Genomic DNA, 10,616 nt, shown 5'->3' on the forward strand with positions numbered 1-10,616 from the left:
AAATAAATAAATAAATAAAAAGATTTCCTGTGAAGTACAGTCAATATTCTCCTCCTATTATTTCTCTTTATTTTAATTTTTCCTAAGATTTTAGTAAATCAAAGGGTAATAATAACCAGCCCGCAACTCACAAGCATATTTCCACGCATGCATTTATCAGGGTACCCTTACCTTGCCATGTATGTGCTATCTTATATCAATCTAACTACATTTGCTCATTCTCCAGGAAAAATATCACTAACAACCTGGAAAAAGACAGAATAAGTTAGGAATCTCCCCTCATTAACAAAACTCCATAAAACAATAAACAGTAATCATAATAACTACGGTGACTGAAAATGAAATGATCAGACCGAACCATGGCGGTCGCAGAACAGCACTGCCAAGAAGCACTGCTCAGCGCGCCAGGATGCTTTCCTCACTCTCCCCCACCAGTCACAGCTCTATGACGACATCAGTGAGTCACAGCTCTATGACGACATCAGTGCGCTTCACAGGTTGCAGTGAGACGGATGCACTTGGGCTTTCTTCCATGACTCAACCTCAGATTTCAGAAGCTCAAGTGGCTTCATATACAAAAATACCCTTTCTCAGTCAGGAAAGGCCTTATGTTTTGGGGCTTTGCTTGTTTCATTGAGACAGGCTCTCACCATGTAACTCAGTTTGTGGCACTCACAGTGATTCTCCTGCCTCGGCCTCCTGCATGCTGGGATTGTAGGCGTGCACCACCATGCCTGACAGCCTCATGGTTCTTGTTACACATTTTAACATAAGCTTTTATTTGTTAATTCCTTTCTTCTCAAGTCATAATATATTTTATCATGAGCTAAAAGATCTCATAATGAAAAACAGTGTCATAATACAATTTCTTTCCAGGAAGCCAAGTTCATTTTTGATGAACTTTTCTCCCCTTGTAAAACTAGAAGTTGCGTTTTTCAAATAAGAATTTTAATTTAAATAGATTTCCTCATCCTTTAGCTACCAAATACATGGAACTACAAACAAAACAATTATAAATCAGGTTCTATAAAACATCTTTGGTTTGGTTTTAACAGAGATTTATATAATTCCACAAAGAAATCAGTGTTACATTTTTCCTAACAATCAACTTCAAGCATTAGGCATAATAAGCTAAATGGAGAAAAATCATGATTAAATGCTAAAAATGTAAACACAGAAAAGAGTAAATATGAAAACAAACTTATTTTTAATCATTTAATTACTAAAAATTTAGCCAGAAAATTGCATCATTTTAAACAAACTGTCTATACAAAAACAAGGGCTCATTTAGCAACATCTTTTTTTAATCTGTGTTCCAAATAACGTTCCATCTATTGAACTTAGTCTTTCCTAGCAAACATTAGAAAATATGGATGCTTTTCATGTTTAATATTCCATAAAACAGAATTGGCTTTTGTTTCTGAAATTGCAGTGATTTTGCTACAGGGAAACTTTAAAATTGTTCCCTTATGACTATTTCGATTAGCCATTTCCCAAATCCAATGCAAAAACAACAACAAAACACAGTGCTGATTTACCAAAAGATTCTTGTCATTAATTTCATTTTACCAGCCCAAGTACAAATTCAGAGAAAAGCTCCTTAAGTCCTGCAGTTGCAAATTCCTTTTGTAACTCATCCAATGTTGAATATTCTTTGACTTCAAATGCCAGAAACCTGCATTATACAAGAGAAACTCATGAATATGCCTAGATTTGTCAGAGTATAATTATCGATTCAGTTGCTTTTCCATCTGCAATAATACTAAATTATACCTTTTGTGTTCCATCTGTACTTTTGTCTCAAACAGTACACTCATCATTTTCTCTTTGCATTTCTTTCCATTTGAGTCCACATCTACTTTGGAGGTTTTCTGAAGAACCAGGTATTCCTAAATCATAAATCAGAACATTAAGTACATATATCTTACTCAGAATTGCTAAGACTTAATTTTTAAAAAGCCACAAACCTACAGGCTTCTCTTCACGCTACAAGAGTACTCTCTTTCGGAACCAGTCACTAAGAGAGCTACACAGTGGTTTTACATGCATGGCAGAATAATGTCCTGGTAAATACGGGAATAAAGAGCGATATAATCAAACTATCAAGCTTAAATCTGAACTGGCCTATCTACCAACTCTGATTCTGGGCTGGTTACCTAAATCCTTTGCACCTGAGTTAACCTCCTCTGTAAAACAGTACTCGTACAGGACCCTGCTGCAGGAGAAGCTGTGATGACTGACTGAAATGACACATACGTGCACTTACAGGAATGCCTGACACGCAGCGCTGTCGCCCAGTAACAAGCATAAGGTGCTGCTGCTAACTGAGCACCAAAAGGAGTTAGCGGGCACACGGCACTCACCATTAGAACCTCGCCTGCACATCCCCCATCCTAGTAAACAGTCTTACAAAAATTTAACGGAGGAATTCATATAAAGTGACATTTTAAAGACAGCATTAAAAGTTCTTAGAAATGTACCATTTCTCTACATTAGCAGAGTTCTAGTAATATGTGAAAGTGCTTGTTAAGAAATTGATGGTTCAATCTGAGTAACAATATTTACAAAACAGCTGCATTTATCCTACTATGCCTGAGCTGGCTTAAAGAGAAATCTGAGCCTTTAAGGTAAATATAGGCAAGAAAATTAATTTGTCTCATTTTTGTCAGCCAGTATTTTACTCAAATCAAAGTTTATAGATATACTACAAACTGCCTTAAGATATGTAGCTCCTTGGTCAGGTTCCCATCCAGAATATATATTTAATTTGAATTATTATTTCATCTATCTACTTAGCCCAGCATGAATCTGCTTAACCAAAAGCCAAAGTAGTTTTATAATAAGAACTCACCTTGAAAAAGCCAGATTGTAATTCTACAAGTCTTTAAAATTATAGATTGTTCACACTAAATCTGTTTTAAGTAAATTCTACTGGAATGACTCCTGACCCAACCTATCGGCAATTACAAAACTTAAGTGATTTGTAACTCTTTGAAGACTTAAAACATAATAAGCAGTGTTTCTTGCCTGCTGCCTCATAAAACAGGTTAGAAGGGTTTAGAATAAGAATGTGAAAAATCTAAAGCGGATGATGGTTTTGAAAGCAGCTGCTGAGACAAGTCAGGTGGAAAACAGAAGTTAGGAAGGAGGTGACAGGCCGGCGGCTCTAATGACTCTCCTCCTGCTGACACTAAATCTCAGTTGTAAGGGACAAGCCTCTCTTTCCAGCTATTATAGGTACAAAATTAAGAGTGTCAGAACGTATTTGTAATTATCAGCAAGTTACAAATTTTGGATACTACCTACAAATACACACTGTGCTCTGCCTAACTATGGAAAGAAATAGTACTATGCACAAACAGTGCACATTTACAAAGTTGAGCTTCATGGATAATTACAAAACAAACATTTAAAAAAAAAAAAACAGTTTTTTTTCTTTTTAATAGCCTGTCACTTTCATTAAGTGGCATGATTTTTAAAATATATGTATCCCTGAGCTTTGCAAGTTTATAGTTGCAATTAGGAATTAGGCATTCTTGAAAAAGAAAATGAAAATCCATTAATGTGGTAATCGGGAAGGCAGAAGCATCTTAATGATTAATCAATCCCATTGTCATAAACACACTTAAAGACGCACACTTTTTAAGCATAAAATTAGCGATTCACATTGAACATTTAACATGGCACCTTGATGCTGTTTCTGTCTCCTTGCAGTAAAATCAGTATTATTTTGCCCAGGAACATCAGTCTTCCCGTCAGCCTTAAATCTGAAGCCCACTTCTCCACAGTTTTGATGTATTTTGTCCTTGCTCTCATGTGATCTAAATGCAAAAGAGTTACCCACAATCCATCATCCACAGTTGGGCTTATTGGGAAAGTGCACTGCTCACTGCCACGTCCAGCTTCCAGCCGGCTGAGAACAAGCCTGAGATTCTGCTGGATCCAAAGCACAAGCTCGTGAACCATGGGCTCCGGCAACAGACGCTCCGCCTGTTGAAGCAGCTTCTCTTTCACAGCCACACACTGGCCTCTGGTCAAATGTTCCGAGTTAACTGAGATACCGGGCAGACATGAAGGGTAATTGACCGGTAAATGGAACACCAACTCTAAGGGTATATCCTCATCCGAAAGGCCTTCAGCTTTTGTGTGAATTCTGAACACGGTCCCATCTTTCTCTGGAAGGCATCCAAATATAATCATTAGTTGCACATAATTCAATTTGACTAGAATACTAATAAGTTAGAAATTTTCTTTCAAATGTCAGTTTATTTCTCATGGGAAAACTGTCTTACTATACGAAGAGCCACACAGTACTAAGAAAGCTACTTAATGCATGTGTATGGTAGGAAGAAATAATCAGCATTAGGCACTTACCTGGCATTTATACTATCTCCTCCCATTTTTATTAAGTCACCAAAACTTATTTTCATTATATATCTTTTTTCTAGCCACACTTAGTTGATAAACTAGAACTCACTCATAAAAACGCCTATGAACTTTCAAAGAAAAACTACCACAGGCATATATAAACATCAGTAACTACAAAGGTGTATATTAAAGCCTCAAGGTCACTGTGTGGGCACACTAGAATCGGAGGCTGCACTATGGTAGATACGCTGGTGACTGTGTGACACCGTAACTGCCTTTGCTCCCTTTAAATGTATCACTATCAGTGTAATGTGAAGCTGTAAGGCAAACTGAAATTGAGTGGATATCAGTTCAGCCTCTTCTGGCCCAGGAGAAGGGGCGTGCACAGGATACGAGACGAAATATTCTGCTCTCTTTCAGATTTGCTCAGCTTCACCCCTCTGATGTGTTCCACACCACTTCACCCCACTTTTCAAGGAGTTGATAAAACGTCAGGCCGATTCATTCTGCAGCAGGCAGAAGTGCACAGATCAGAAGAGCAGAGAACAGAACTGGGTGCAAATGAATCTCTTTGAGGTGAACTTGCCTCTCTACCTACTTCTTTCCCGTACACCCTTGTTTCATTCTCTTTACAAGGGAAGCAGTCAAATCCTTCTCATTTTCATACCTAGATTGCTGCTTAACAGCCTCAACAACTGAAACCTGTATATCCCCACCATAAAGAACCCAACAGAATATTAAAATTGCTTCCTACTCATCCGACTCCATGTATGCAGAAGCCATTGTTATAGATTCTGATTCATACAAGACCAAGCACATCAGCTACACAGAATTTTTCTTTAAAAGATGTCAGTACCACCTGCAAGGAGGCACTATTTTAGGACATTACTCAGAAACACAAGCAGCAACCATTCTAAAGACCATTATTTATAACTGGAGTTCGCATTACATAAGTAAAATGTGTATTACGTAAAAATTTTCCAAATCTAACATGGTACATTCCTCTGAAATCTATCACATTTCTTAAAACCTCTGCCATTATCTTAAAAAAATGTGTTCTATTTTTAAAGTAGACTCCTTGTATGTCAGTTAGACGAACATATTTTGTTGTGAAATGGGCATTATTGTGGACCTGCAAATAACATGTGAACATTAGACTGAATAAGCCCACCAGCTTTCACTGAGGGGGTCCACATGTTCTCAAGAGGAAAAAGTACAACTTTTAAGCATCTTCATTCATTCATTGTTCAACAACCATTCTTTTCAATCACATACTATTCAACAAGTATCCACTGAGTGCGTGCCAAGGCCCAGGTATTGGTCTCTTATGAAAATCAATGGTTAGGATGTGAAACTTATCATATTAACTCAATCCAGTGTTCCAAACAGGACACATCTTCTATCCTTAAAAGTGTCTTTATTTAGCAATATATATGCATGTACAGGTAAGTCACAGAAATGATATGTGTGTGCTTTGGGAGATAATTCTCCACAGTCTGGCATTTCTGAAGGTCCTCTGAGGAAGGCCTTGGGAGCTCCAGTGTAGAACCTTTGCATAATAGGCAACCTTGGCTTCTCTCTCTGCTCAGAAGGCAGATTTGTTTCCAGACCTCCACAATAAAGAACATATGTCTTCAGGACAAACGTTGGCTAGAACTGCTAGTAACTCCCTTATAAGATTGGAAGACATTTTTTTTTCTGTTCAAGTTTATTTTTAATTGATATATATGGGACACCATATGATATTTTGATAAATGTATAAAATATGCATGAAATGTTTAAATCAGGCTGAACAGATCTCAAGACTAGAGGGCTCCTAGGTTCAATGCTCCCCAGCTGTGACAAACCTCTATTGTATGCACACATCCACTTGAAACTACCCCCACAACACCCATGGAATGGAGCACCAGGAGAACCAATGGGTGGTGAGTCCATGCTACCTGCTGTGCAGTGAGGAAAGCTGTATGACTCCATGTGGTTCTTGTCTCCTTCAGGCTTAATCTGTGGAACTGTGTGGTGGCCCAGGACTGCTGCTTAGGAACTGTCTAACCACTTGACAACATACACATTCTTTCACCATATTCCAGGGTTGGGGATTTGGTTCAGCAGTAGAATGCTTGCCTAGCAAGCTGGAAGCCCTGGGTTCAGTCCTTGGCACCAAAAACAAAAAATAAACCTCCCCTAAAAAACAACTCAACCAAAAACACAGTAAAATCAAAAAAGACCAAAAACAAGCAAGGAAACTTAACACATTGCTCCCTCTTTTTCATTCTTCCTCAGAGAAAGCATTTCTCTCCCTTCCACAGAAAACTGTACTATCTCTAAGACATTGTTCCAACTGTCACCTCTTATGCTTATATTTTCCAAACCTGTCTCTAATGTTTCCTCCTGCCTTACAAAACACTGATCTCTTCCTTGCTTTAAGGAAAAAAAATCCAAAGCTACTAATTCCATTAAGTCATGGCCCTATATTTCAATCCCTTTACCCTCAGTCTTTGTAAAATATAATTCTCAACAATTTCCCATAAGCCAATCTCTCCACAGCTTTTTATACTGTGGCTTTTTTTTTTTTAATATATTTGGTTGTTGCAAGATCTCACTATGCAGCTCAGACTCATAGTGATCCTCCTGTTTGCATCCTCCCCAGCACTGGGATTACAGGCAGGCTTGGGCCACTACACCTGTATTCTGTGGCCAGCTCAGCCTGCCCTGGGTGCAGGACTGGCACAGGAGGAGGTGCCGGGGACCAAACCAAGTCGCTGCACTTGCCTAAGCTTGCCTAAGCAGGTGCTTTAGTCTACTGAGCTATCTCACCAGCCCCCTTTACTGTGACTTCTAATATCAGTTCTCTCTGAAGAGTCATTCTCAAATGTTCCCAAAGACCTCCTAATTGCTACTGTGCAGGAAAGAGAAGCCTCAGTGGGCCTGTGGTGCTCATATTCTGCACATCTTCAAGGAAGCCTTCCTTTCAGACTAACCCATGGCTGGCTCCAGAGATGAACACTGAGCCGTTCTAATTTCTGTCAGCTAAGAGCAGATTTTGCATGTCCACAGCTTTGGGCTACATGATCTCAGTTTGATGAAACAATCTACGCTAACAATGCAATTGATGGCGAATCGTTTAATGTTAGAGGCTGAGAGCTGAGTAGCTGGAGTCAGTCCCAGAGGTGTTGCATGCCTGCACGTCTGAGCTCCTATAGAAAACATGGGCATCAAGGTTCAAGTTAGTGCTCCTGCTGGCAACATTTCTCACGTAGGCCACCCCTCACTTCTCTGCGAATTCTTCGTGTCTGCACAACTACCTGGGAAGAGGGTGCTTGGAATCTTGCTCCTGGTTTCTCAGGGACTCCAAACCATGATGAGCTCTCGGTCTTTCCTGATTTTAGCCCATATCATTTTGCCAGACCAAACTGCAACCCAGAATATTATAGTTTGTCTAAGTCCTTCTAAGCAAATCAAATCTGAAGTACTTTGGTGACCTCAACACAGCCATAATCAATGGCCTTTTACCTAAGTTTCTATAGCATCTGAACATTACACCAATTTCTTAAAAATCTCTCTTTTTCATCCTTACATCCAAGACCCCACATAGCTCTAGTTCTCTTCCTGTATCTTGCCCATCCCTTCACTGCCTTGTGTTCTTTTCCTAATCACAAAGTACACAGGTATGCTGCAAGGACATAACTCTTCCAATCACTGTCTTGTTCCAGGTATCCAGACTTGAAGTCTTAAAGTCAACTTTAGCTTTTTCTTTTGCCCTCCTGTTTCATATTTAACATTTGATTAACAAACCCCTACCACAGGTTCTATGGAATTTCTCTCCTTTCCATTCACATTATCACCCCCTAATTCAGGTTTTTCATTTGTGTAATGGTGTTCTTTGTACTGCCTGCTGCTTTCAAATTCCACTGTGCAGGGGGCCAGCCTACCACCCCAACCTCTCTCACCAACTTCCTCTCTCTTCAGTTCCAGCTTCAACTATCCTCCCCACACAAGTACTCTAGACTGAACCTAGAGCCTTTGTACTAATCTGTATCACTAGCTGTCCTCCCCCTTCTCTGCTCCCTTTCTTTTCCTTCTCTTTTTGTTCTCCTCCCTTCCCTTCCCATTTCCCTTCGTCCCTCTCTCTCCCTTTCCCTCTCTCTCCCTTTCCTTCTCTCTCTCTCTCATTCCCCTCCTGTTTTTTTGAGGCTAGGCTCAAATGTGTAATCTTTCTGCCTCAGCCTCCTTATGTGCCGGGGTTACAGGCCCAATCTCTAGTTTCCCATCTCTAGGCCTTCCTCTTGCCTTCCCATTGTTCAAAAAGGCCCTTGACTTTCCATCTGCCAGCATTTTGCCAACATCTACAGCAGCTCTCTTGCACCTGTCTTACAATTCCCATGGTATTTTGAATTTGTTACCATTATTTTCAGACCCCGAATTTGTTGTGGTTAAACCAAATCAACATGTTCTCCACCACTGAAATATCTCAACTTTGTTTTTAAACAACCAAACAGGAAACAGGGAGGAGGTCTTAGTGACTTTCTCACTGCTGGGACAAAATACCTGGCACACACAAGTTAAAGAACAGCTTACTTTGGCTCAGTCTGTATAGGTTTCAGTCCACAGTAAGCTGGGTCCAAGGCAGGGCAGCACAGCAGAGCCGTACAGCAGAGGAGAAACAGCTCATGACATGGCAACAGGAAGCAGAGAGGGACAAGAGAGGAAGGAAGGAGACCCTTCCTGGCCACGCCCAGGGACCCACCTCCTCCAACCAGGCTTCGCCTCCCAACACTATAGCCAGGCATAAGCTCATCAGTGCACTCATGAGGATCCTACTTCCACAATCCAATCACCTCCCAAAAGGCCACCATGCGCACATGATGCTTTGGGGGTACATCTAGATGTAAAATAAAACAAATAGGGTATACAAAAAGCTTAAATCTTACAGTTGGATAGTTCTTAGAATTATGCTAGTAGCTTGTAACTACACTCACAAGTTCACAAGTCCTTGGTACTGGTGGTAAGCTGATTAACAGACCCTAAGACGGGTGTATCATTTTTCCCCAGACATTGTGACTATGTCCTCCTATGTGGCAAACGGCCTTTGCAAACATGCTTATATTAAGGATTTTGAGATAATAAAACCACTCTGAGTTGTCCAGGTGGCCCTAAAGGTAAGCACAAGTGTCCTTTTAACAGAGTGGCAGAGGGAGATTTGTACCTCAGGAGGAGGGATGCATGCACAGGCACAAGATGCCCGGAGCTAAGGAGGCGCTCTGAGCTCTAGGCAAGGCCCAGGCGTGAAATCCTCGCCCGCCTGCATTCACATTTCTCCTCTGTGCTTCGGGTCCTAGTAAACAGAGAATGGCAACAGGGCCCGACTTCCACCTTAGAGTGTGACTACTATTCATAACACACATTCAGAAGAAAAGCTACTTTGGTTCTTTGAAGAATTGGAAAGGATTAAGTCTCCCCAACTGGTCTTACTGTCAAGTCCCTGCCCCAACATATACACTAAAACTATATGAAATGATGCTCTCTATAAGAAATAGAAGGACCCAATAATATCCCAGTGGGCTGAGATTTAATGTGGTGATGAAGTCACACGATCTTTTAAAAACTAATTTTCTCCCTACAAGTCTCGAATTATGTATCTTACCCTTTCATTTCACATCTGCCTTAATTTACATAAGCAACTAAGCTGGTTGTTTTTTGCCCCAGAACATGTCTTGTGTCATATGCACTTATGCACCGTAAGTGTAATTGTTGTTTTCTTTTTTTCCTCTAACAAAAAGGAACACACAGTTGTTCTTAACTGCTTTGAGGTTATTAACAGCTTAGAAACAGAGTGGATAACAGATGAATAATTGTGCAGTACAGCTAATGCTAATCTCTATTCTGCCCTTGCCCCCCAAAGCTCAGTTAACACCAATCACCAATCCATCATTTTCAGTAAACATCTGTGCCTAACAGAACTTATGCCTGTCTTAGCAAACTAAACTCTTCTCTTTTCTTAAGTTAAGGCTATGTATTTCCCCCACTTGAAGACTACCAAGAGTACAGTCTGCCCTCCATGTCTCACCCAAATATATTTAGTTGCTACTTGTTTTTTACAAGTCAATCTGTCTTATAATTTAAAAACTCCATTTCATAACTTAAAAAAAGAGAAAGAAATGGATCTCAAACCTTATCCTTCCTTACAAACACATGAAAGAAGGCAATTTTTTTTTCAAAGTTTTATTGACAAACAGATAGCAATGAGACAG

The 10,616-nt window shown here is 40.0% G+C and overlaps 1 protein-coding gene across 1 annotated transcript in view; it reads right to left on the minus strand.

The window, feature by feature from the left end:
• Positions 1-685: 685 nt before the first annotated feature.
• Rwdd3 (RWD domain containing 3) overlaps positions 686-10,616 on the minus strand; it is a 14,985-nt gene continuing 5,054 nt past the window's right edge. Inside the window, exons 2-4 of the mRNA XM_004635697.2 lie at positions 3,688-4,175; positions 1,774-1,889; positions 686-1,675 (exon numbers count right to left, since the gene is read on the minus strand). Of these exons, the coding sequence (XP_004635754.1) occupies positions 1,561-1,675; positions 1,774-1,889; positions 3,688-4,175 (719 nt within the window). The 3' untranslated portion in view covers positions 686-1,560. The remainder of the gene's footprint in view (positions 1,676-1,773; positions 1,890-3,687; positions 4,176-10,616) is intronic.

Source organism: Octodon degus, unplaced genomic scaffold (assembly GCF_000260255.1).
Source record: "Octodon degus isolate 3935 unplaced genomic scaffold, OctDeg1.0 scaffold00074, whole genome shotgun sequence".
NCBI lineage: Eukaryota > Metazoa > Chordata > Mammalia > Rodentia > Octodontidae > Octodon > Octodon degus.